The following is a 27,585-nucleotide window of genomic DNA, read 5'->3' on the forward strand; positions in this document are numbered from 1 at the left end:
CCAGCGCCCCCCGCCCGCCCGCGGCCCCCCGCCTGCTCCGCGCTCCCGGCAGGCGGAGGGCGGAGGCCACGCCCCCTCCCCGCACGACGCGCCCTGCGCCGGCGCGCGAAGGGGGGGGTGAGGAGCGCGCCCGTTACGAGCGGCCGGCAACCATGATCACTTCCGGTGGGTCGGAGGGCAGCGGAAAGGAGCGGGGGGCGCCGGCGGGAGCAGGGAGCGCGGGCAGGGCCGCCGGGCTGGAGGTGGGGCCCGCCGCCTACCCGGGCTGCCTGGCCGCGCTTCCGGGCGGCCGCGCCCCAGCATGCACGGCGACCGGATGTGCCGCCATCTTTAGGCTCCCTCTCTGCCGTGTATTGACAATAACAAGCCCCGGGCCGGGCCGTCCCCCCTCAGGAAGCGCGAGCAGGAGGCAGAGAGGGGGGAGGCGGGAGCCCGAGGAGAGCGGGCTGTGGGGGGAGAGCGCGCCGGGCGGCGGCGAGGGAGCGGGAGGCGTGTGGGGCGAGGGGCTGGAGCCGAGGCGTGAGGGAGCCGCGCTCAGCCCTCCCCGCTGCTGCTCGGCAGAGACGAGGCGGCCGGAGCAGGAGGGGAGCGGAAGGAAAAGCTGGGGGAGCGGGCAGCCGTGGGGAAATACTGGTGTTGGAGAGAAGAATTGAAAAAAACTGGTGGGTGGCGAGAGGCAGGAACGGAGACGCTCCGCTGAGAAAGGAGTAAAAGCAGGAAAGCAGAGACAAACTACGACAAGAAACAAAGTAATAAAGAAAAGGGGAAGAGAGGAGAGAAGGTGATTCCTCCGAGAAAGAAGGCGGCGAAGGAGAGGGAATACGGAAGGACTCCACTGATGAGAGAGAGGAGTTGAAAGACACCCCCCCGAGAGACACCAAACAGAGACTGACTCTCAAACTCTCTCTCTCTTTGTCACACCACAAGGATTTGATGCCCCTCAGCCTGTTCACTTCTGTGTGTTCATGTTTCCCACAGGTTTCTCTTCCCCCAACCCCCCCGCTGCAGCCCAGGAGGTCAGACCTGCCACTGATGGTAATACCAGCAGCAGCTCCTCCTGCAAGAAGAGAAAGTTAAATAATAGCAGCAACAGCAATTCTGAAAGAGAAGAATTTGATTCCATTTCTTCCTGCGCCTCTTCTCCTTCCAAAAACACCTCCTCGTCATCTTCCTCTGTCATCACCACCTCCTCGTGCTCCTCCTCAGGGGTTGCCTCCTCTAACCATCACCTCCAGAAGAAGCTGCGTTTTGAGGACTCCGTGGATTTTATTGGACTCGATGTGAAGATGGCTGAAGAGTCGTCTTCCTCCTCTCCTGCTGCCTCTTCTCAACAGCAGCATCAACAACAGCTCAAAAATAAAAGCCTTTTAATTTCGTCTGTGGCTGTGGGGCACCATGCAAATGGCCTGACCAAAGCTGCCTCCTCTACTGTTTCCAGTTTCGCCAACAGTAAACCTGGCTCCGCTAAGAAATTAGTGATCAAGAACTTTAAAGGTAACAGGCCATAATTTGTCACACTATGGGGAGCTGACGTGCAACTTTGTATTTTGTTTTCAACACAGAAACTGGTTGGCGTTCAAATAGCTCCAAGTTTTACAGGAAATGCTTTTCTGTGGTGAATGTTTCTATACTTATGGAAGGGGGAATAATGTTCTGTGATGCATACTTGCCCAGTCATGTACACATCCTGAGCTACAGTTTGCTGTTTGGGATTATTTTTCAGACTCCTTTCACTCCAGAGAAGGCCTTAACTTGTATGTTAGATGAGAGGTTTTAATACATAAGTATGTAAATCGCCTGTCTTCAAACTTTTAACGTTTGATACCTCTTTTCTAGTAATCCTGATTGAGGGCATAGTATATATTTTAACCCAGTTCATAAGTCTTTGCACGGAATGCATTTTTTTAAACTGGGCCTGAGTTTATATGTCTTGCCTCTATCCATGTTGTCTGTTTATAGATTAATCTGTCCGTGCTTAGTTTTAAATGTTGAAACTAAGGTGATTATCAGGCTCTTATGGCGGATTTCCTTTCTGGTTTCCCCACTTTCCTTTAAAGTAGGTAGTTCGGATTTTTGCTGAGTGTTTTCTTTGCAATATCCTTGCTGTAATTTTTATTATTTAACTCTTTAATGTCTTTTCTCTGTTTTAACATACTCTCACTTTACAAGCATATATTACCTTATAAATTCTTGAGTGTTGTTAGTAGAGACCAACTGAAGCAGAGAAATGAAACTTTTCTGATGTGATGCTGCTTCATTTTCTAGCAAACAAAAATACAAATAAGTGTAGGCAGAAAGCTTAGCTAAAATTCTGTCTTTTTTCTCCTATAAAGACAGGGAAATCATGGACTTATTTCCTGCCTTTTGCTATCTTCTAAACTAGTCTGATACCTTGCTTTCTTGGGTTGTTTTTTTTTTTCCCCATGTGTTTGGCGTTGGGAGGGGGGGATAGTACTGACATTACATTTAATTTCTAAATACACAATTGATACAAATGTTCTGTAGAGATATTGCAGAAGGTAAGGGTTAGGTTTATTTTAGCCACTGTAATGTTTTACAGCAATTCATGATCATAGTGTTAATTTTGCTTTAGGGTCCTTCTAATTCTCAAACCTGTTCTCTGCCTATCAGGTCATCACCATTTACTTTGACTAATTATTTTCAAATTTATGCTTATGATGCATGATAGTGAGAAATGGCACTCTTCTGTTGCTTGTACACTGTTATCTTTAAGGGAAGTCAACTTTTCATGTTTAAAATATTTGTTAAATGTCATGAATTGCATGATGCTGTGATCATCATTCCGTATGAATTGGTATTTGAATCACTTAAAAAGGATGTCTCTAGAATCTGCCAGCTTTTGCTTTTTATTTCCTCTCAGATGTTAATCTGAATAGTAACCTTAAGATTATTGTCTTTATTTTGGTGTGATGGCAATAACATCCTTTACAATTTAATTAACTTCCTAAAATCCAGACTCTTGGTATTTACTGCTGAGTAGCGTACTCGTTAGTTGCTAGTGAAAATAGGCAAGTCTTACTTGTAGTTAGCTGTTTCTCTAGTTTCTTACGATGCAGCTAATGTTGGGATATTGCCAATATTGTAGGGAAATGCTTGGGAGGACAAAAAAATTACTTCTCTCTGTTATTTCTAGAGAAATCATAAAGGTTCACAATTTGTTTTTTACCTTTAGGTATGTAAAAGTCAATTTTAATAAACTCTGGGCCGATTTCACCTGTTGGTGGCATGGATGTGCATGTGTCTTCCTAAATTTTCTCCTTCCTTCTCCATTTGGGAGTGTGCTTATTAGAACAAAAATAGTCATTTTAGCTAGTTAAGAGAACACACAATTTTAAAATAGGCCTGGTATTCTGAGGATTTGACTTGGGGAATCTCTTTTAGCCTGTTGTAAATGCTTTAGTTTTGTTGAAGATGCTGCATAGCAGGGCATCTCTAGAAAAGAGGCTGAAAAAAATCACAGCAAGAGACAAATCTGCAAAGCCTGAGCTGTTTGAACATTAAAAGAGGGCCTAACTCTAATAAATATCCACTGGCCAAACCCAAGAGAAACGTAAATGGAATACTTTAAATAGGAAGGTTTTCCTTGCAATCATAAAGCCTGTATTATAATTATGATATTTCCATGCGTGCTTCTAGAGGGTTTCTTTCCCACTGTTAATACAGACTAGAATTAATGAGCAGTAAATTTAAAAAATAAGTTATACACAATTCTGTATCTTTTAATCCATCATTTTCAGCTTTTATGTTCACTTTTCTTCAGCTGTGCTGTCCTGGTAGCGGAAAAAGAGTGTAATGAAGATGCAGATCATTCTTACTGGGTTTTAGCCTTTATCCCTTCTTGAGTTGCTCAGACACAGTATTGTGATTTTTATAGATCACACATGCTGATTGGGCTACAGATGCTGTGATGTGTATGTGAAGAGCAATGCTGAATTCTTACAATGTGTTACTATTTCAAATGTAAATAAGATACTGCTTTTACACGAATGCTTTCTTTTCATGTAAGTATAAATTAAAATCTAGAGCATCAGCCCACACCTCTTTCCACTCAAAGCTGCATTTGTAACTTCTATACAAGGTAAAATGTTCTTCTTTTTCTAAATACTTTCTCAAACTCTATATAATTTCTTTTAAAGATAAACCCAAATTGCCTGAAAACTACACAGATGAAACCTGGCAAAAACTGAAAGAAGCTGTAGAAGCTATCCAGAACAGTACTTCAATTAAGTACAATTTAGAGGAGCTCTATCAGGTAAGTGCTATAAGTAAAAGCGATGGGTAGGGCTTTTTGTTTTGTTGTTGGAGTTTTTGCTTAAAACACTTTTGATACAGTGCTAAGAATATGACATTTTGTTTGATAGCTGCTTTTGTCATTGAAAAACTTTTCATCGAATAGTTTCTTAAATTTTAAAATCATCAGCCAAAATTTCACAAGACTGAAGATTGAACTGGGAAATTTTTTAACTTGCCACAACATAATCCAAGGTATGGTTTCCCTTGCAACACTTGACAAGAATTAAATAAAGCAAGGAGCTGTGTTCCCTTTACTGTTTTGGGGTTTATGGTGTGTAGCTGCTAAAGGAGAAATATGAAATCCTAAAACAGTGGTGTTCAGGTAAAAGAAAAGAACATTTATATTAAAATATTATCCTTTTTCTGAAGACAGTATCTGTTCATGATTGAGAATCGTAAATCATTTAAAAACTGAAAATTTTAATTTGACTTCTTAAAAGTAAATAGAATACTATTTTTCTTCATTAAGTGTATTATTTTGGTTTGATTGTAATTTTTTATCATTCAACATTTTGTCTTTTCTGAGAATCAAAACATTCCCAGCAACAGCTCTGATTGTTTTGCCCTAAATGTTTTAGGAAGTGGTCAGACTTGAACTGCATTTCTGAACTTTTTTGTATAAGCTCCACTTCTGCTTTCTCAGCTGAATGTGTTAGGGAGACTTCTCCTCCTCACCTTTTCCCTGCTAACATTGTGGTACTTGCGGTTGTAGTGGCCTAGCAACAGCACTGCTTTAGCTAGGTATTAAGAAGCACTTATACTTTTTACTCTACTTTTAAAGCCTTTATTACCTGGTTAGTTGTTTGGTTTGTTTCTCTGTGTGTATATAGCCTTCTCTCCATCTGTATCTAGTGTCTTCTTCCCCTGCCCTCCCCTTTTCAGTGAGAGTTGCATTTGGATATGACTGATTTCTGTGAAAAGTTGGGAAGAAAGATCTTGTTTGCACAAGGTTTGGGGACAGATTTAGGGAAGGGTAAATCGCCATTCCTTGTAGAACCAAGAACCTCATGGGCCAAATTCCTTAGTCCAGTGTGGTTTTAAGCTCATTATAATCTTTTATAACGTTCAATTACTCTAAAAATAGCTTTTTTACAGTTTGTCAGGATAAAACATAGTATTGTTAAAGTAGCAATAGTATTGTTACTTTTGCAAAACTTGGTGAAACAAATTGCAACCCACTATTTGCTTGTGCTGTAAATTACTTTAAACTGCACAACAGCAAATAACTGTTAATTAAATACTTGAAGGATATCCAAAATTGTTTAAAAACACAAAGTTCTATTTAAAACCTTGCTTCTGCTTCACAGTTATCACTTAAATTTCTACTCACTTTTACCACAGGCTTAATTTAATGTTGCTTATGCTCAGAAAACTAAAAATATCCTTTTTTTGGTAAATCTCAATTTTAACACTCTTAGATACTTTTCAATGAAATAGAGTGCAATCAAGTATGAAATTTTTCTTTTTTTATAAATCTAAAAATAAATCTCTTGATTTAAAAATAGTAATAGGAATCACTAGTGTTTTTAAATGCTAACTAAACTAATGTCATTTCTGAACAGCTGCTTGGTAAATGGATCTCATGCCAAATATGCCTTGGCAGACACCATTATCCAAGCATAGAGGGGAATTGCAAAAGAGTCTGCAAAAGTTCTGCTGCACACCTCAAAATAAGATGCTTCTTTTTATTAATGGAGTTAAACTTCTTGAGTTTGGCTTAACTCTTGTCTGTATTGGAAAATCCCACTGAGAAAATAATTTGAGGCTTTATTTCTTTGTGGCACACTGGCTTCGTACTTGCTTTGTTCCTCCCCAACAAGAGAAAAGATACACATCTTTGAGTAGCTGAAGTGCTACAGAATTGAAAGCTGCTTTGGTAGAATAATTTTCCTTGGATTAGTACCAGGAAATACATATCTAGATCTTTGGTAGCAGATCCCTAGTTCAATTTTTTTTAATCAATCAGAGTTAAGTGATTCTGGAAAGTTCTGATTTTCTCTCATCAGAGCTGTTCAGGTTTTTTCCTACTTTTCCTCAGCACGCAATCCCAGGTGTGGATGCTGCAATCAAAAAAAACCAACCAGACAAAAAAAACCTGAGAAAACAAAAGAACGTATGTTACACAAAGGAAATATGATGCTTCGCTTTTGAATGTTCTGACCATCTTCAGGGCACAGATTCCCTGATCAGAAAGCTTTATTCCATTAATTCAAAACAAAATAATTTTGTGAACTAGAGCCCCTAAAGTTGTTGGGAATTTTTGATACATTACAATTATTGTTGTGTAACACCAGTAATTAAATTTGCAAAGCATAATATTGCAGTAGCGGTGGTATGCTCCACAGAGCAAATCTTAGTAAAAGGTTTTGTATTCATGTGCTTAGAAAGTTTAATCTCCTTAAAAAAAAACCAGGCCAATTGAGCAGAATTCACAAAACATTTCTATGGATGTTACCAATGAAGCTGCAGAAGTTTTGCACTTGACGGTCAAACACTCAATACTAGCAGACGTGTTTTAACACTTTGGAATTTCTTAAATGCAAAAGCACAGCTTTATATGAACACTACATGTTAACTTATTTCACTAAGAGTTAATGGTATGCATTTGTCCGTCTACAGTGCAGAGGCTAATTCTTTTAAGGATTTGGATCAGCATGGTTAAATAGTACATGTTTTGATAGACAGCAGTTATGAAAACATCGGTAGTTGAGATGGATGAACTGACCAGAAGTACAGCAAAATGGCTGCTGGTGTCCTAGGCTGGTTAGGTAGCCGTGAGACTAACTCTGGTTGTGCAGGTAACTAGCAAGTTCTATCCAAAACATCCATCTCTCAGTTGGCTTCTCCAAAGTAAGTGGGGGGAAAAGAAGAAACCCATTTATTGCACTTGCTGAAGGTCTAATCAGACTCTTCAAGCATAGTGTTTTCCATCCTCTTTTTCTTCTGAAATTAAAGTAGCGGCTATTTTGTGTTTTGCTGCTTTTTCATTTAGAGCCTGACCCTGTGGCTACAATAGCAGAATAGAGTTGAGCAGTGTCCATAACCTCTTCTGAACAGGGAACTGTACAGTATGTTTTCCTATCACATCATTGTATTTGCTTGGGGTTTCTCAAGTTGTTAAGGCCGAGAGTTGAATTTGTTGCTATTTCCAAATATTAAGATATGTGCACTTCAGTGATAATTCTGGCTTTCCTAGTATCACTCAGACCTGTTTTAGTCTTAACTGGCACACTGACTCTCTTGCTATACCTGTTTGTTTCTGACAGTAAGCTTATGCAGGTTGTTTTCTTTTGTTGTTATTGATGTGTGGGTTGGTTTTGTTGTGGGGTTTTGGTTTTTTGTGGAGGTTTTTTTTGATTGTTTTTAACTGCTCTATGTCCTAGAGCCAGTATTAGCTGTAGTGTACTTGATCTAGAGAGTTGTTTACTGTTGATACTGAGAATGGTTACTGTTGATATCCTGGGATAAACTGAGGAACTCCTTGTTTAGCTGTTTTGATTGTTGCTGTGCTTTTAGTGGTGGCTGCTTACTGTTTGCTGGTGGCTTCTGTTTGAACTGCTGGCAAATATTCTGGGGGACTTCAGTGTAATGGCATAGATCTGCTCTGTGTACTTCTGAACTGCACTGTCCCTGCATGGTTGCCTGCAGTTGCTGGGGAACAAACTTGATCTTCCAGTCCTTTTTTTCCTATGAGTTGGTTGTACTGGCAACTGATGTATTTTCCATTAAGAAAATAAATATAATCAAGTGGCATTAGTTGAAAATCATATATACCTCTCCTCTTTAGTTTCTACAGATGTTTTACAGAGCAATGATATATTTTTGTCTTTCACCAACCAACAAAAAGTTGAAGTTACTCAGTTGTGTTCCAAATCTGGCAACTGGTATAAATTTTGGAAAAGTCTGGACTTAGGAATGCTTGCTTGCTTGATCAGTCTCCAGGACACGTCCCCATGAAACTTATTTTCGCTTCTTGCTGTGAATCCCAGCAGCAGTTCTTCTAATAATTGATTATGGTCTAGAAATCTGAGATTTGACACTGTAAACATCTGGAATGTAGTCATACTACTAAAAATTGTTCAGGATTATAACTAAACTTATTCAGGCAAGGGGTTGATGGATGAAGAGAGAGATAAAATATGCATATATATGTACTTTTGTGTATGAGAGAAGCTTAATCAAGGAAAGGAGTGCAAAAGGAAATAACACTAGCAAAGCACAGCAGTTAATAAAATTAAGACCTTAAGTGTCTGCTTTGAAGTATGAAACCCAGCAAGCTGCTGGAACATATTAAACTAATATCCTTGTTCTTAGAGATGCAAGTCCTGAAGTTCCTTATGAGATATTGGTACTCCAACTGAAATTAATAAACTGTAAGCTGTTCAGGGCATGGCCTTCCCTTGTCTCTTATTACCATTATAGTGCCATATATAGTGCCATGTCTTTCTCTGGTGTCTTGCATGCAGCTGTTAACTATGTTACAATTAAAAGCTGGTAGATTGAGTGAGAAGCAGAATTCCATGGTTGTTCTGGGGTTTTTTCCCCTTTCCTTGTAAAACCACATATAAGAATATAAACAGATTTCTTAGTATCTGTTTCTCTTTACTTCAGGCTGTTGAAAATCTCTGCTCCTACAAGATTTCTGCAAACTTGTACAAACAATTGAGACAGATCTGTGAAGACCACATTAAAGCACAAATTCACCAATTCAGAGAATATCCTTTTTTTAGCTGTTGACGATCCAAAACGTTTTTACCTGCCAGTATGTGGTGATGGATTTCTTTGACTAGTTCATGACACTAGGCCATGGTAATCTGAATTCCTAGTTTTTGCATAATTTGGTCTGTTTTCATTTTTTGTGGGACCTCAGAGAACACTACTAGTTCCTTTACGTCTATAACCATGCGAAAAGTTTGTGAGAAAGTTTCATTGGTATTTATGAAACACTTTGACATCTTACAAAAGTTCGTATTAGACTTAAAGCAAAGCTTAAAAAGGCTATATTGGCTGTATCGCTTCAGGCTTTTTTATATGCTGAACTTGTCATGCTCAGGTAAACAGAAAAGTCTTCCAACAAGTACTTCTTGTTTTCTTTTTGAAAAGTGCTAGTGGTCTGGCAGTATACAATATTAGTGGTTCTGAGGATCAGAATGTTTTATTTTCAAAAGTTTTGAGTTGCATCAGATCAAGATCCTATTAAGTGGATATTAATTAGTACCAGAACTATATAATGAGCTAAATACAAGTTAAATTTCAAGGACGAAATTTATCTCTTAAGGTCACCTCTTAACGTGAGCTGAAATTATAATATCTGTGTAGTTGTGGGCTCTTAAGTGTATTGTGGATCATTGCTTTTTAAGGTATGGGGGTACCATTCCCCAGGGATGGGGGACTAGACAAAACATTCAAAAGTATTTAGATCCTTTTTTTTAAACTGTTCAAAACATTGTGATTTCTCATTATTAACACAAGGACCCTCATTAGAAATAAACATGTTGCAAGAAGTTAACTGGTTCTTTTTCGGAGTAGGTGAGTTTGTTGTGCTCTCTTAAGTGTCTTCAAAACAATAATTATGTTGGTTCATTTCATTGCTAACACTACCTATTAATCATAATTTTCTTAATGATTTCTTCATGGATTCATTGGATAGTGTCCTTTTTCTAAAGAAAATAGACAAATGTTGGCAAGATCACTGCAGACAAATGGTAAGTTTTTTATCTTTTTAAAGAAAACCAGTTGCCTAGTCAGCCTATGTTTTGCTTAACTGTTCCTTTGCAAACATAGTATGCTTCTGAAATGTTGTCTTAAATTTATATAAGGCTTCTTCATGAAATACAACTGTAGTTTGTTAGAAATTGAGCCTTGAAAATACTTGTCTGTAGTGTGTTTCTTGACACATTGGTCTGATCTTGGGCACACACACCCCCAACTCCTAACTTGTTTCTATGCAAACCTTTCTCCTTTTATACCTGTTATAAAAGGAGCTATTCTTTTATACAGAAAAATGCTAAATGTCGCATTGATCATCTCGCTGAGATTGGCGGAATATTTTAAACAAATCAGTGCTGTCTAAGGAAGCGCTGCCTGAAACCTGTCAGTGGGATTTTTTTTGTTGTTGAGCATAATTTGTGTTGCTCTTCAATTTCAAGAGTAAAATGACTGTGGCTTTTTTATTCCTTCTCATAACAGATTATGATTAGAAGTATCTTTTTGTTCTTGGATCGAACTTACGTACTTCAGAATTCAATGCTGCCATCTATTTGGTAAGGGCACAAAGAATAACATTATGGGAGGTACATTTAAATTACTGCATATATCTTGCTGATTTTCAGGAGGTTTTTTAATATAAACTTTATAGTGACCAGTAAATGAGATGGTGAATGCATACATGCTTGTTGCAAAGGGAGCTTTCACTTTTAATTTATTTTCCATGAATTACAGTATTCTTCTAGAATTAGCTGTGATAGCAAATTTCAGCTAAGTAGATATCAACCTCCAGTTTGCACAGTTAAAGGAAAGAGCCTGTTCAACAAATGAAGTGTGAGGGTTTGAGTTGCCCAGTTATTGGCTTTAGCGTGCATAGTATTCAAAGTTCTGTAAGTACTTTTGAAGGAAAAAGTTACCTAAAATAAAAGCAAGTTACTCTCTTTTGGACTTCAACCTTCATGCCCTTTCCCCCTCCCAATATTGTAATAATTAGCAAATGCCCTACGGTGCCTTTGACACTACCTCAGTTACTTTGCCAGAGATTGAAGGAGTGGTGGAAGGAGGGCCTGGCTTTTCCTACAAGTGCCCATACCCACAGTTTCACATTCATGGGAGGTTTTAACTTGGATGCCCAAAGCAGAGATCCTTGTCTTTCACAACATGGAGTTCTTCTAAGCTCTGCCTAAGAATTGGAGATTAGAAAGTGATAAAGAAAAAAGAATATTGTCCAACAGCTTAACCATGGAATTGGGACCCAGGGTGACATTATCCTTTTCTCGTGAAGGCTTGCTGTTCATTCGGTTTCCATCATCCTGCCAGCCAAGTGAAAAATAAAGATGCTGCAAAAGTTAGGTGGTTATTTAGGAAAAAATACGTGCTTTGGTCTTTAAAATCTGCAGCTTATGCTTTGTCATGGTTTATTTTAGTGTTTATGTGTTTGTTCATCTGAAGCGATTTTGGGGCAGAGGAATGAGGAACTTGAAGAATGCTAGTATTTATTGACCTCTCCATTTGATCTAGATCAAATTCTATTAATAGAGAATATTTGGGGTTGGTTCTTATGGAATTTATTGAACAGTCTTTATTTTCTTTTTAGGGATATGGGGCTAGAATTGTTCAGAACTCATATAATCAGTGATCAGAAGGTTCAGAACAAAACTATTGATGGCATTCTTCTGCTAATTGAGAGGGAAAGAAATGGTGAGGCTATTGATAGGAGTTTACTGCGAAGCCTTCTAAGCATGCTTTCTGACTTGCAGGTGAGTAAGCTTTTCACCTTTAAACCAGTGAACAGCTCAGATTCTTTAGTGCTCAGTAAGCTTGACCCTGGGTTGCTGTCATTTTGCTTCCCTAGATTTATCAAGACTCTTTCGAACATAGATTCTTGGAAGAGACTAACCGCCTGTATGCAGCAGAGGGACAGAGGCTTATGCAGGAACGAGAGGTATTTTGAATGTTTAACAATATTTGTTATGCCTAAGGACGAAACATTTCTCAGGGAGCAGAATTATTCCGCTGCCTTAGGCAGCGCACAGGGTAATAACATGACCTTTATGTTTTTTAGTACTCTGAAAAAGGAAATTCACATGCAGTTGCCTTCAGTCACAGTGCTAATAATTTCTGCTTAAAACTAGAGGTGCTCCTGCTGTCAGACCAGTACTGTCTATTTTTTTTTTCCCCTCTTGATTTTTTTAAATACATACAAAACTACTCTGGCATTTTCAGGTTCCAGAATATCTTCACCATGTCAACAAGCGCTTGGAAGAAGAAGCAGACAGGATAATCACTTATTTGGATCAGAGCACACAGTAAGTGCAATCTCTTTGCTTGGTATGGTTAGCTGTTTGGCTCTTCTGTTGAGGGCCTTCTAATAGCTACAGTTTATTTCAGTTATTGACTGACCATCAAATGCTTCTACTCCCACAATTCCTTGTTTACAGTGAAGCACTGTCTTGGCTCACACAGCTAATATCCTTTTCTTCTAAGCCACTAGCTTTGACATGAACATTGTTGGGCATTTGGTTGGAGAAAAATAGGCTGCCACCACCAGTCCAAATGTCTCTTTCTTGCTGAAATGCAATTAATCAGCTGTTGTCCTGCCTGAAAAAGATAGGACCCAGGATAGAGAATTCTCAAGCTAAAGGCTCTGAATATTTATATAAAAATATTTGCATATTCTTTATGGAGTCTGGGAAATTATTGACTAATGTCACTCTTCAATCTTTTCTACTTAGAGGCAGGACTTCCTCAAATACAGTCAAGTGGAGGTCATGACTGATAGGACAGGAGAAATGTTCTCCTAACATAAAGCCACAGCTGTCATGTCTGAGAGAAAATGTAGGTCACTAATACAACAAAACTCTTCGAGTAAGTGGTAGCAATTTCTTAAAGAGTAGGTACAGAGAATATCTCTGAGAGGAAGGTGTTCCATTGCTACCATCATACATTTTAATTTGCTTCCTCCTTCAGCTGTTAAAAACATTTACCTTGTTTAGTGGCTTCCTTCTTCTGCACCATTATTAGTGGCCAGCTCCCTGTTTTGTTTTAATACCTCTTGACTCATGAGGTCTCCTTGGTTTGTCTCCCAAGACATGAATTTCCTCCCACAAAACAGGAGAAGGTATATTCTTTGACAAACTTTTGCCCAATTTCTTCACTGATGAATCATTGTCCAGCTGCCTAGAGGTCATGTACAACAGGCTTATTGTGTGAATTAAATCTTCAGTCAGCAAACAGAAAAAAAGATTGCTTACTGGGGAGGAAAAAGGATAAATATGTGTATAATCATTTTAGGTCCTTGGCCACAGATAATTAGAGCACCCCCAATGACAAGTGTAGTTAACATAATCTCAAAAAAAGGATTGGATTTAAAACTGTCAATAATGGAAAAAGGAAAAGTAATTCTAAACGTTTTTTCTATAGGAAGCCACTAATTGCTACTGTAGAAAAGCAACTTCTAGGTGAACATTTAACAGCCATTCTTCAGAAAGGTAATCTTTCTTCTTTATAGAAATGTTTCTAATTACTGCTTTGGGGCTTTCAATTCCTGTGCTGAAAAAGAAAGTGACAGATTCAGGTGCTGGGGCAGGACACAAGCTACATCATCCTTTAAGGCCCTTTGCTACTCGGTTCATGAAATACCACTGACCATTTTGCAAGAGGGCAAGTACCATTCTCCTTGTGAGAGGTAAGGAGATGCAATGCTGTCTTCAGATACACAGCAAAGCAAAAGGAAAGCTACAGTAGGGACTCTTGAGTTCAGTGTGTTAAATAGCTTTTTGAAGACTCCGAGGTAAAGGAGTAGCCTTCGAATTATGGCTGTACAACAAAGGGGAAACGTTGATTACTTGCTGCTCACAAAAAGCAGCTTTTAATAAAATTTGAGCAATGAAGTATGTTGCCTCAGTAATACAATAGTGTCTATGGAGTCGTGACCCTCTGTTGTTCTGAGCGATAGTCTGGAAATAGATATGGGCGCAACAAGAGTTGAATAATAAAAGAAAATTACCAAGTCCTTATTAGCCAGATTCTGGATGAAACAGGTATGTTAGCATCTTCCTGCACATCTGTAACAGGCTCTTTATTGAGAGGAGTATCAAGTTTGCAATATTTACCCATCTACTTTCTTAGAGCATAGCTGTGGAGCATCAGACCTTCTCTGCCAAAAAGTTAGGAAGTAAAAGGTGAAGATATTTCTTGAAGCTGCTTGCCTTCAAACATCTGTAAAATTTATTTTACAGACAGAATTGAGACTCAGAGCTCTGTCTTGCCAAGGAACCTTTCCTACAGATCAGTAGAGCATAAACTTTTCCAATCTTTAGGGAATAGTAAAGCAGAAGCAAGCGAAAGTGTTATGATAAGTATGTTGTGTAAAGTACGTGTAGCCTAAGATATCCAGTGCAATAACAAGGTTTTTAAGGTTTGAGTCAGTTCAGGTAGCCATTTTGTGTTTCTCTGTTAAATTAGTTAGCTTAAAAAAAAAAAACCACCCCAAAACAAACCCCCAAAACAATTGCTTGATAAAAAAATACTAGTTTTGAAGAGGTCCCTTACTGTAATAGCATGGTGTGCTTTCTTTGGGTTACTCTGGTTTTAATTTCTATTTAAATTCTCTCATTTGCAGGTTTAAACCACCTTCTTGATGAAAACCGAATTCAAGACCTGTCTCTTCTATATCAATTGTTCAGTCGTGTGAGAGGTGGAGTACAGGTTCTCCTGCAGCACTGGATTGAGTACATAAAGGTACTGTTCCTAGACCTCTGGAGCAGATACCACTATTGTGTTGCTGGAGTTTATATATGGATATTTGAGTAATCTCTATAAACTATTGCATTCTTTCTAAGAATTAAAAACTACTTTCTTATCAACATATTTAGTAGGCAGCTTTTGAAACTGTGCTAGGAAAAGTAGAGTGACTGTTCTAGCCCTATCAAAGAAAATACTGAACATTCAGTTGAATTGTTGAACTCCAAATAAACACGGAGTTTTTATCTTGCTTATAGTTGTGGAGGACAACTGTATTTCTCCAGTAGACATTTTGGTAATAGCAGAATGGTGACAGCTTAAAATTACCAACCAGTTGAAGTTCAGAAAGCAGTTGAATATCACTTAAGATGTTTCATCTTATTAGTGAAAATGTTGTCACAGAAAGTATGGTTGTTGTGAAGGAACACTTTGTAACAGTATAGGAGTACTCTTAAATAAAAATGAGTTTAGTGGGAGCTTTACTGGTGTAAAACCCGAGGATAAAGATGTTTAAAAAGGACGTGTTAATTTTGTCATGTTTAAGTTTATTTCTTCAGACAAAAGTTCTGAATCTGTTCACTTGTTCACAGGTTGGTTTTGAATCAACATAAAAGATCTAAGAATGATTATATAGTGAATACTTCATAATGCTATTACTTCTCTTGTATTAGTGGAACTAATATGAATACCAGAAACAAGACATTACAAAGATAACTTAGGCTTTTAGAAGTCTTGTCATTTAAATTCATTATTTAGGCTAATTGAAAGATATTTTTTATTTTGCAGGCGTTTGGTAGCACCATAGTAATTAATCCAGAAAAAGACAAAACCATGGTCCAAGAACTACTTGATTTTAAAGACAAAGTTGACCATATTATTGATGTTTGCTTTCTCAAGAATGAGAAGTTTGTAAATGCTATGAAAGAAGCCTTTGAAACATTCATTAACAAAAGACCAAATAAGCCAGCTGAACTCATAGGTATTTTTCTTCAGTTTCTTCCTGCGTGAGAGTTTGAGTGGGGGGGACAAGAGGGAGTTGCTGATGCAGCTTACAGATGGGATATGATGGAATTGTGCATTAAGACATTATGCATTGTCAAACTGGGAATTAGAAAAGTGAGAACATTAGAACTTGGGCATTCCAGCAATTGACTGGTGTCCGGATGTGAGAATACTGCTAATAATTTTATCAGAAGCTTACATAACTGTGCCACCAACACATGTGCACAGAGCTATTAGGGGCTCTGCATATCTAGCTGTGTTTTAATATACAAAAGTGAAGAAACATGAGGATGCACTGTACCTCTCGTGTTACAGGAACACAACCTCTGTAGTTTGCAAAGAACGTTGTTTACAGATTTGTGCATTACAAGCCTGGCTCTCTGCACTTTTGAATAACTTAATCATTTCTCCATGCACTGAATAATACCTGCTTTGCAATCTGTTGTGCTGTTAGGCTTGTGGAGTAGAGCTTTCTGCCTGCCTTTTTTAAAATTAATTCACTAACTGTAATGGCTTACCAAACCATTTGAAATTAAAACAAACAGTAATCTGCTAGAGAAATTCCGCAATATAGTCAACACATTTAAATAACCAGTTTACATATTTTTCTTGTCTTTGTTATAGCCATGTCCATCTACAGCAATAGTGACTTTGTACTTTGAGATCATAATATAGACCAGGATTTTTTACATAAGCAAAATCTTTTTTAACATTATGTATGCTAATAAAGTTAAAATGCAGCAATTGCTTATCTCAAAAAAGATCAGACTGTAATGTTTTTATAACTTTATAGTGTCTATGAAAATATATTAAGCTAGCTGTGATGAAACTGATTTGAAGGTGATTTCAAGATCCTTTACATTTCCAAAGCATTTCACCATATTAGATTTTTTCAATTTAAATTTTTTTTTTTAAAAAATAAATCATTATTGCATTGTGATACTAAGCATATGCTAAACTTTCTATTCCTCAATGCACTTTTAGCTAAATACGTAGATTCAAAGCTTCGTGCAGGCAACAAAGAAGCTACTGATGAAGAACTTGAAAAAATGCTGGATAAAATTATGATCATATTTAGATTCATATATGGTAAGTATTGGGGTTTTTGTGGGGATACAGTTGTTTGATCAGTAACATAAAGGTACTTTGAAATAATTTCTGCAGTCTGTCTGCATTTTCAAGTGTTCATTCTCATAGATGCAGTTTGCTGGTGTAGTGCTGTTTAACTAGTTTGTGTGTTAAAATGCCAGTAGCAAGACCTGACTCAAAATCTGTGGAAATCTTAATGTGAAGGCCCTTGTTAGATTTACTGAGCTTTGAATGTGGGCCTCTTGTAGGTAATGTATGTTTAAAACATGCAATGATTTGTGATCACTGTCAAATCTCATCTCTCACAGGAAAAGATGTCTTTGAGGCCTTTTATAAAAAAGATCTAGCAAAGAGACTATTAGTTGGGAAGAGTGCATCAGTAGATGCTGAAAAATCTATGCTTTCCAAACTCAAACATGGTAAATATCTATGTATCTATCTATCAGCATGGTTTATTTTAAAAATAGTAATTTTAACGGGTCTTCCCAGAAGTGCTGTTTGTATTTCCCCTTTACATGAGGGCAAGAACCTCGTGTGCAATTCTTGGAATGACTGGTGGGTTTTGAGGAGGAGACTCATTTGCTTTTAGTTTTGTAATTGCAGCAGCAGTAGCCAGAACACAGGAGCTTAAAGTGCACAGTGTATCTTGGTCTGTGGGATAGAGTTGAGGTTCCCTGCTGAATAAATCTCTTGCTCAGAGAGCTTGAGGATGACTTCTGCTTGTTATCCGCTCTGTATAAGGTCTAAAACGTGCACCTGCCAGCTAGCAGTCTTCTACTCTGGTCTTCATAGTTTCGTGGGATAGTGTCTTGTGGTGGCAAGAGTAAGATTTTTAGAACCTGATGTTTTTCTGCCATCAAGAGACAGTTTGGCAGGCACCTGGTAGGGATTAGAATTGTTGTCTGAGTGACAGGTTGCCAGTGGAGTCCTAGGATGAACAGTCAATGTCCACATGGAAAAACAATTGGGTTGCAGAAAAGCTGCCACATTAAAACGTTTTCCCCCTCGTTTATAACCTTATTCTATATCTTAATTAGAATCCAGGTCTTTATGTGAGAACATATGCTGAAATAGGTCATCTTGCTTCAGACTGCATTCTGACATTTAGAATAATTACTCCATGGTGGTGAAAATAAACAAGATTCATTTTTAAGATTTACATTTTCTCTTTTATAGAATGTGGAGCTGCTTTCACCAGCAAACTTGAAGGAATGTTTAAAGATATGGAGCTTTCAAAAGACATAATGATACAATTTAAACAGGTACTGCAGGAAAGCCTGCCATGGTTCATTCATTTACTTGCCTTTTGAATTAGTTATTCTCAGAAAGCCTAACGAGAGGGTGCAGAATGTCTTCATTTCTGAACATTTCTATTGTAATTGAGTTAAATTCCTTTTGAATTATTTCAGTTGTCTGTACTGTTCTTTCACTACAGAGAAAATGACTTTGTAGATGATTGCTCTCAGAAGGAGTGGATGAAAGCCTAATTGGGAAAACAGTCTACTGAAAATCAGTTAGAATCTATTTCTTAATTCTGCTGTCTGTGTTTTTGAAAATTTTACTGAGTTTATTAATGGCTTTCCTGAACAACAAAGCAAAAAACCTCAAACAAGAAGTTTTTTTTAAAAAAAAAACCAACCCACCCACAGTAATAGAAGAAGAATTGTAAACTTGTAAAACATTTTAACACCACTGGCTTGTAAGTTTTTGCCCATTAGTTCTGGTGGTTCTATAATGTTTTGATTACAAGCAAATTTTACTATTCTTTCCTTCATTCTCACATAATTAGGTGCATCTTCCCATTAGCCTGATAAAACACTACTTTTGCTGTTTTCTTCCTGTATGGAAGTGCCTTTAGAACTTCAGAAAAGTGCTTTTTCTTATCCTAATTTTCTTGTGTGTAACTCACAGTTTATATAGCAAAGATGTCTTAAGGTCACTTGTCTTCTGGGCTCTTGTAATGCCTGTTCTAACTAACTTTTCAGTGCTACCTGAAAGATGTTTAATAAACATTGCTTTATTTCAGTTTACTTTGTTTCTTTCTGCAGTATATGCAAAATCAGAATGTACCTGGCAACATTGAACTAACAGTGAATATTCTGACTATGGGTTATTGGCCAACCTACGTGCCTATGGAGGTCCATTTGCCCCCAGAGGTAACAAATATAGACATATTATACCAAGTATCAGCTTATCAGTAATGCATCTTGATACCAACTGCAGCTTGGTTTTGAATATGCATATAATCTCTAGGAAGAAATGCAGAACTGTCTTTTTTAAATCAAGTTTGTTTTCTTGCAGTTCCCTTCATCTTTCTAAGCCTTTATTTAAGGCTTATTTGATTGTGGGGGAGGGAAGGCTGCTTTTAAAGTAGCAATTGTGTTTTAGTGTGTTGGGTTTTTTCTTTTTTTAGATGGTAAAACTGCAGGAGATTTTCAAGACCTTTTATTTAGGAAAACACAGTGGTAGGAAACTTCAGTGGCAGTCAACACTAGGACACTGTGTACTAAAAGCAGAATTTAAAGAGGTAAGTGTATTGTTTCTCTTATTCCTGTTTTGCTGATTCCAAGTCTGGGCTGCACCTTAGGGATATATGGGGAAGCTTTTTTGTGTTGTGGTGGAAAACTTAGCACTGTTTTTGCAATTACTTCTAGTTTTTGACCTCTTGCTATCATTTCTGGAGTTGATAGTTTCGGATACAGATGTATTCGGGTCTAAGAAGATGCATCTGATTTCTGTATTGGTGGGGAAAAAAAAGTTATTGGTTACTGCTTGGGGAAAATATCCAGTGGGTTTAGTTCCATATTAAAAATGGCACTAATTTTTATACTGAGGAGAAAGAAAAAGGGGGCTGTGTTTCATAGATGACCTTCCTTCATCTGACAGCATGAAATATCTTTACAGTAAGCTTTTCACACTGAAATAAAGAAAAGCTTTGGATTGTACAAGAACACAACTGTTTTAAAGGACTTTCAGTACTATTTTTCAGAAAAATGTTAACGGTAAAATAAGTACTACCAAACTTGGTTATTTCAGAGATCCTATAGTTCCTAATACTGTGTTTCTTAAACTAATGTTTGTGTTACACTTTTAGTTAAAGGTCTTCCAAATTGTAATTTTAAGCACTCAGTGCTTTGAGATTTGTCTTGAGTAAGTTGATGCGTATCTTGAGTGAGTTTTGTCACTGGATATAATAGTCTAACCTTCTGGCCTCTAGTTTATTCTGCATTTCATAGTAAACCAAGGTGACTAGTAACTTTTATTCTTTCATATTCCCAAATGAATGAAATAACAATCACATCCTTTAAATGAAATAATTCACGTACAAGAGTGACTTGTTCGTCACCCTGCCCACACCGCCCCCTCCCGCCACGCACCTCACCCCCACCCCACCCCCACCCCACCCCCACCCCCCAAGAAAAAAACAACACCACAACAAAAAAACAGCCTAGTGATGTATATTAATTTCCTTTGTAACAGGGCAAAAAAGAACTTCAGGTCTCATTGTTCCAGACACTGGTGCTGCTCATGTTTAATGAAGGAGAGGAGTTCAGTTTAGAGGAGATAAAGCAAGCCACTGGGATAGGTTGGTATTGAACCTATCTGCTAACTACTTCCAAGTGTTTTTACTAAAAAAAAAAACCCTAAACAACTTGTTTCTGCTTTAGAGGATGGAGAGCTGAGAAGGACACTTCAATCTCTGGCTTGTGGCAAAGCCAGAGTACTGACTAAAAGCCCCAAAGGCAAAGATGTGGAAGACGGTGATAAATTCACATGTAATGATGATTTCAGACATAAGCTCTTCAGGATAAAGATCAACCAAATTCAGATGAAAGAAACGGTATATTCTTTTTTTATGCTCTGTGGTTCAGATCCTTGGGTTAAGTATCTTGTTGCCTGCCCATTTACAAGGGTTTTTTCCTCTCGGGTGTAAGGTACATACTGATATCTTTGTAAAAGTTACAAGTATCATTTGGATGATACCACATACCTAACTATGCTGATTCAAATGTGTGCTTCGATACTAACTTAGACACTAGTGATGCTAGATGTCTCTGAAAAGGTTGTTTAAGAGAAGTTTCAGCTAGTGAATGTTCTTTTTGCCCTTGATCATTCCCTGGAACTTTACTGAATGGTTTGTGAACATAGAAACAAGTTCACAGTGAATTTTCACTCTCAGCCATCCAATGAAAATCTGTGCAAAGATTTTAATTCCTTGTACAAGTGGTTTTTTTAATAGACAATTGGTCTTCATATTTGTAAAGGATTTGTGTCAAGTATTTGACATTTTACTGTCTTACACCGAGGATTGTCTTAGAGATACAAAGAATAATTGTTTTGACAGTTCTAGTATTCTCTTTAAAACTTTTCTAAATGGATCCTTCAGGTAGAGGAGCAGGCAAGCACTACAGAGAGAGTATTCCAGGACCGACAATACCAGATTGACGCTGCAATTGTACGAATCATGAAAATGCGCAAGTCACTGAGTCATAACCTGCTTGTGTCAGAGGTCTACAACCAGCTTAAATTCCCAGTAAAGGTGTAGTACTGATTTTTCTTCTAAAACGTTATTACTTCTTTTTACATTCTTTGGCCTGTCCTCAGTTAAACAGTGCTTCTGTCTAAAACATACATCTTTTCACTATTAGGAGGGACAAATACTCACTTTCAGGAATTTTTAAAGTGTCAATTGCATTAATTTATCTGAATATTACCTCCGGCTTTTAGTAAGTTAATAAAACCTATTACCAAAAGCTTTCAGACCCGGAGTCTGTTAGCAGTAATTGTGAAGCTAGCTCTCCTTGTATGCTGCTGTTCTTGCATTGAAGGTTCCTGGGGACGAGGGCAAAATTATTCAGATACGTAATGCAGAATTGGTTTTAATTCTTAATTTGGTTGATACTTTTTAATAAATTAGTAACCAATGAATGAACAATGTTTTTTCCAGACAGATTATATTGGTTAATGTGTGTATATATACATGCACACACACATATATATGGAACGAAAATTAGATATTGGTGAATGTCTCAAAGCTAAAGAAGCCACCAGTTGCCATATAAAATGAGTAGTTTATTGTGTACACATGGAAATGGATTTTCCAATACAGTGATACATCTGAGTTCAAATATACAGTGCTTTCTATCACTGGAAGTGTAAAATAAAAGGTACTGCCACGTAATCCTGTTCTGTTACCATGTTAAGTTCCTGCAGAAATGTAAGTATTGCATAAACTGTAATTGGGCTTTGTGGGGTTTTACCAGATTTAAATTATTTTCCTCACTCCTTATCATGAGGCATTTTTATAAAGTCCTTCACCCAACAAAATCATAGGGCACCCAAACGGTCGCAAAACTCACTGGCATTGAGATAAAATGAAACTTGTACTGTCTTTTACCAGGTAAAAGTCAGAAATGGAAACACACTCGTGTGTAATGCATGAATTGCAGTTCTTTAAAGTAGAGTTCAGTTTAAACAGCAGCATCTTCCCCTACTGTAAAAAGTCTATGCTTAGCTGCAGGTGACAAGCTAATTTGTAACTTTCTCTTCAATCAATTACACATTGCAGACTTTAGAAGCTTTGATGCTTTAAGGGATTTTTTTCTTTTTAAACTGTGATTGCTGTTTCCTCGACTATCTTAAGCAGTATGGATATATGACTTAAGTAGAAAGAAAGAACTGAGAAACATTAACTGCAAAGTAATAATGCTGACATCTGCTTTATTTTACAGCCTGCTGACCTTAAGAAGAGAATAGAATCCTTAATTGACAGGGACTACATGGAAAGAGATAAAGAAAACCCAAATCAGTACAACTATATTGCATAAACATATGTTGGCCTTTGTTTTACTGCACACTTGGTGTCATACACAGTTGCCAGTGGATAAACTAGCCTGTTGATCCCGTTAATTGACTTTTTATACTACCGATGATTGAATGAAAGCAGTGTAATGGAAAAGTATAGTAGAGTGGACTTCTTTCAGTGGTTAACATGCCCATTTAAAGAGTACTATTTACATTTTAAGAAGAATGCTGTTGAACTCTTTGCATGTTATTTAGTAAGATGTGCAGAAAGCTGAAAGAAAGTACCTGGTCTTTGTGATTCCATTTGTCTCTGGGTCTGAAGAGGAGTCCCTTGATATGACAGATGTCTTTCACACCTTTAAATGGAAACAGAAGGTTAATTAATATAAGAAAATAGCCTTTAAAATGCTTAAACTGCATGCAAACTTTTAATTTACTGTACAGAATGCATTTCAGTTAGTAACATACCATTGGTTTGGTTGATGCCCACACTTGGATTTTTCCCTTGAGGGAGGGAAAATGGGGAATATGCCAAGCTATGCTTATTGCTGATCTAATGGGAAATATTCTTGGTCACAGTTAAGACAAAATGGTACCAATATAAAATGATGTATAAAGTTTGCAGTGTGGGCATATATACTGTATATACAAACACCATTCTTAAATAACTGCTACAACAAAACAAGTTCAGATTAGATTTATATGGCTTGCCTATAAGACTTAGTGTTCACCTTTGGGAATTTTAAGCGTAAAACAGCCATAATGGAAAAAGTGACAGTTTTTACTAGTCATGGGTAGGAGGCCTTCACCTCTTGGCAGCAATACTCTAGAAAAGAGAATCTATTTACAGATATCTATGAAAAAGCCACACTGTTCTTGTGGTAAAGCTGTAAGAACAAAAATTACAAATGGATTTTAATACTTGTTTTGCTTTGCAACATTCTAAACTTGAACTAACCTCAAGGTTTAGACAGGGCAGTTCTTCTAAGACTGCCCTGCTTTGGATTGCTTTAACTTAAAGCTTTAAGAACTCAGCCCTAGATGTGGCAGGCCTCCTAGAACCCAGAAGCCTACCTCTCATATAGAAAGTTAAGTATTGCTACAAGGCATCTAAAATATATTTTCTTAGATGACCAGAGAGCATTCTTTGCATCTTTATAAGACATGGGAGAATAAGTCACTTGAATGTAGAGCTTTGTTTCAACAAAATGCATTTTTTTATTGCTATAGCAGCATGTGCCAGGAATATATGGGAAAAAAAAAGTGTCATCAGAAAAGGTAACTCCTCCATGTAACAGTTCTTCCTTACCCAGCCAGGCTTTAGACCTACAATCAGCTGTGTTGCAGAGCACAATGAAAGACCTCATTCTCTTTCAGGCACTGATAGTCCTGGGGAATACCAGATATTTCTTGAAAGCAAGACGTTACTTTTGTTTAATGACAGTGTAACTTAGCTCTCTATGATCTATAACTTTTATCACTGTGATCCCACATTCAGGGGTGTGCATGTGTGAGAGAGGGAGAGTGTGAGTATGTGTGTGTATTTTGTATCTGACACATCCCATCCTTATTGCTTTTTTGATCTACTGTTTAATTCCGTATCTTCTCCAGCTGTGTTTTCTCTCAAGCTCTTTTTATATGCAACAGTCCTCAGCTGATAGATGAAGCAGATGGGTTTTTTTCTCCTACTAAATTATTTGCTGTCACCCTCTACTAACTGTCATACAGCTCTTTGTGATCTGCAGAAAATCTACCTTATGCTTTGACACTATTGCAGTATAACCACTGGTAGACATCCAGGACCACCCTTGCCTCTGTAAGAAAAATACTAACAGAGTTATCTGGTAAGAAACTTGAAGACTGCTCCTGCAAATCTTTAAGTATTAGTTTAAATAGAGATCCACTGGGGAGGAAAGAATGCCCCGCAAAAAACCTTCTGTATTTTGCATTCAATGTTCCTTTTTCTTGTATGTGTTTTGTATCTTTAGCCAATAAAAGATTCCTTTTAAAAAGGTGTTTTGGAGAAGGAGCATAAAACTTAACTCTTAACAGGAGATGATGAATATCAGTATTGAACTGGTTCCATTCAGTCTGTTGTAGCATATAAATCTAATACCACTACATGTTTAAAATACTTATTCTGGTAAAGTCCTCCCTCATTAGACAAGTGTGTTGCATTCAGTCAAACTAACCGGAAAGGTCAGAAGGTTTATTTTAATTCTTATCCCATCCGTTTCAGTAACTTAAATGCAGAAAGTACTATATAGAAAATGTCCTCAAATCTCATCAGACTTCCACAATCTGAGGCAGACCCTAAGCGGCAATCCAGTTAAAGCAACCCAAAGAATGGACTTTGAGAACCCTGGCTAGGCCGAGAGAGGGGGTGAGAGAGGGGAGGGGAGAAGGCTTTTCCTTCCTTTATCTTCACGGGTTTTCCCCAAGAACTTGTTCATCTCTTCTGCTAAGGTCTCACTCATTCCTGGGTAATGACAAAGCTGCAGCCAAGATTTATCGTCCAGCCGTACAACTCTGCAACTTCTTGCTGGGATCATGTGCCTGCCTATTGAGCCATATATATCTCTGTAAGAAAAAAATTAAAGTGGGCTTGGACCACAACTCATCTGGCTATAACACAGCTTGTCTGTTTGGCCACACATTTTTAATCTTGACTCTTGCATGCAGTTTATAGCACCTTGTTCATAAGAAATTGCAGTTTATTCTTAGAAATATATATTTTAGGTTTTTTAATCTTTATACCCATAAATGGACTATTTTTTTGTCTTGGCTGGTTTAAAAAGTGACCATTTGTTTAAATGCTGTAATTGCAAATGTGTTGTAAACGTTGTTTTGTTCTATAGTTTACACAAAGGTGCCAAAGTAAATAGTTAATAAAAAAAACAAACCCTAGCAAATTAAGTAAGTTGCTTTAGCTGTTCTTCATATTTTGGTCTCTGCTCTTCTTTTTTTTTTTTTTTTTTGGTCAGCCTTTCATTTTCCCTAGACATATCATTTGCCCTAATGCTTTCTTTAAAAAAAAGTGCATCTAAAGAAATGTTCAAATACCACTTTTTTTTAGTGATTTCATATAGTAGGAAGAATATTTTCTTTGAAATGTTACACTAAAATTGTAAGAGTACAGCAGCATTCAAAAATGTAATATACTTTTTGTATAACAGTTCTTCAGAGTATGTCTGGAGTGGGGGGAAAAAACTAACCCTGTTACTTTTCAGAAGCCTCTTCCCTCAGCTACCAGAATATGAAATCGTGCTTTTTCACTGCATCAAAAAATTATAGTTTATGCAGACTTGCAAACAGGGCATGTATCACCGTTGCATCCTTCGATGCAAAAAGCAGCAAAACCTTTTTTATGTTTCATAAGTCTGATATGGGTACAGAGAGTCTTTCTTAAGTTGGTAAATAATGTAAATACATGTCCTTTCAGAGAGTGAGTCTGTTATCTAGGTATTTTGTGTCATTTAATAAATATTAAACAGTTTTGTGTTGATAAACTCTTGTGTGTAAAATGCCTTCTTACTCAAAGTTCTGTATGTTGGGCTTACTAATGTTTGTGGCTTCTTTAAATTCTTTAGCTTGTGCTTTGATAGCAAAATACTTGTTTGCTACTTAAATATAATAAGTAGTTCCTTCTTCAGTCATTAAAATCCCTTGAGTTTTCTAAGTGGCTTCCATTCCTGAATTATTTTTTTTTACTAAGTCTTCTACAAGATTATTGGAGGGGAATATGAAATAAGCATCCTGACAAATTTTGAATCGGGATTAGAATGTGTAGGAGTGCCAGAAATGGTACAAAAATACCAAAGGTGGTGGCTTGTTGCTAGCAGGGGAGGCTACTCTCCTGCTGCATGATTAATCCTTGTTTCCCAGTACAGTTAGTAATTTTTTTTAATGGCTCTGGTATAATTATTGAAGTACAAAGGACAGGGCTGGACAGGGAATTTGCTTCTGTTATTGCTGATGGCCGACTGGGCCATTTCTTAATTTTTCTTCAGCTATTTGGAATCGTTGAACTAAATCCAAGCAGGGTTTGTCAGGAATAGCTTCAGCCCGGCCTTCCCCAGTGCAGGCGCTCTGAGGACTTAGTGGAGAGGGGAGGTGGAGTGTTTTGATTTTATTTTCTGAGCTCTGGAGGGGTGATTTGGCAACACAGATAGCTGTAGCAAAGCAAGTGCTGATCCTCCACACTGTTTTCTGTTGAAGGCTTGCTTGTACAGCAGGGAGGCTGACCTTGCACAGCATTGCTGTCATCGCAAAATGTTTCTAGTGTGTGGTGGTTTTAAATAGGTAGGGTAAAGGTCTGCCACTAATACTGCTCAGGTGCTTGCTTTCTCTCATAGTTTGGAGGCATCTAAATGCATGGGATGGCTTTTCCACTAACAGTTTCTCTTTAAAGAAAATATGTCCTACTTCCTGCATTCACAATCCTACAGATTTTCGTTGCAAAAAAAAAAAAAAAAATCCTACAGAAGCAGATGGGTGTTTGGAGATTAGATCTATCTACTCAGAGAAAAATACCAGAGAGCAGTAAATACTTTTAATTTCTGTACTGTATCAAGTGTAATATATGTTACTGTACTTTCTCCTGATTTTGAGAGAAACTGGTGCCAAATCAAATTTAAGACAGTAGCTTTGGATTTACCTCCCCACCATGACCCCTTAAAGAGGCAAGAGCTTCTGGACATAGTGTGGCATTTAGAAAATGAGCATCTCAAAGCTTACTTGAGGGGTTGAGAGACACTGGACTTTGTGCAGAGGGTATCTTGTAAACTACGGAGTTAACTGGGAAGAGGAGCAATAGATGTTGATCAGCCTACAATGGAGCAGGTTTTTCTTCTGGTTAAGTAACTGCTTCCTGATACAAGGTCATCTTTAAAGTGACTCTTTCAATTTATCTTCCTGCTGCTT

At 37.6% G+C, this 27,585-nt stretch overlaps 1 protein-coding gene across 6 annotated transcripts; it reads left to right on the forward strand.

The window, feature by feature from the left end:
• Positions 1-277: 277 nt before the first annotated feature.
• CUL4B (cullin 4B) lies at positions 278-26,171 on the forward strand. 6 transcript variants are annotated; one of them, XM_074882290.1, is made up of 20 exons: positions 280-1,494; positions 4,158-4,273; positions 8,926-9,029; positions 9,950-10,019; positions 10,504-10,577; positions 11,618-11,780; positions 11,876-11,965; positions 12,247-12,329; positions 13,444-13,511; positions 14,645-14,763; positions 15,553-15,745; positions 16,753-16,857; positions 17,166-17,276; positions 18,034-18,119; positions 18,906-19,013; positions 19,271-19,384; positions 20,338-20,443; positions 20,526-20,698; positions 21,245-21,397; positions 21,806-26,171. In XM_074882290.1, the coding sequence occupies exons 1-20, from the start codon at positions 966-968 to the stop codon at positions 21,821-21,823; spliced, it is 2,583 nt and encodes an 860-aa protein (XP_074738391.1). In that variant the 5' UTR covers positions 280-965; the 3' UTR covers positions 21,824-26,171. The 6 variants fall into 6 exon arrangements, 5 of the variants coding, with proteins under 5 accessions (XP_074738391.1, XP_074738390.1, XP_074738392.1 ...); XM_074882289.1 differs by having other exon boundaries at positions 281-1,494; positions 22,590-26,171; XR_012630659.1 differs by lacking the exons at positions 21,245-21,397; positions 21,806-26,171 and having other exon boundaries at positions 278-1,494; positions 19,271-19,395; positions 20,348-20,443; positions 20,526-20,662.
• The last annotated feature ends 1,414 nt before the right edge of the window (positions 26,172-27,585 follow it).

The sequence above is a fragment of the Strix uralensis genome, chromosome 13, assembly GCF_047716275.1.
Source record: "Strix uralensis isolate ZFMK-TIS-50842 chromosome 13, bStrUra1, whole genome shotgun sequence".
NCBI lineage: Eukaryota > Metazoa > Chordata > Aves > Strigiformes > Strigidae > Strix > Strix uralensis.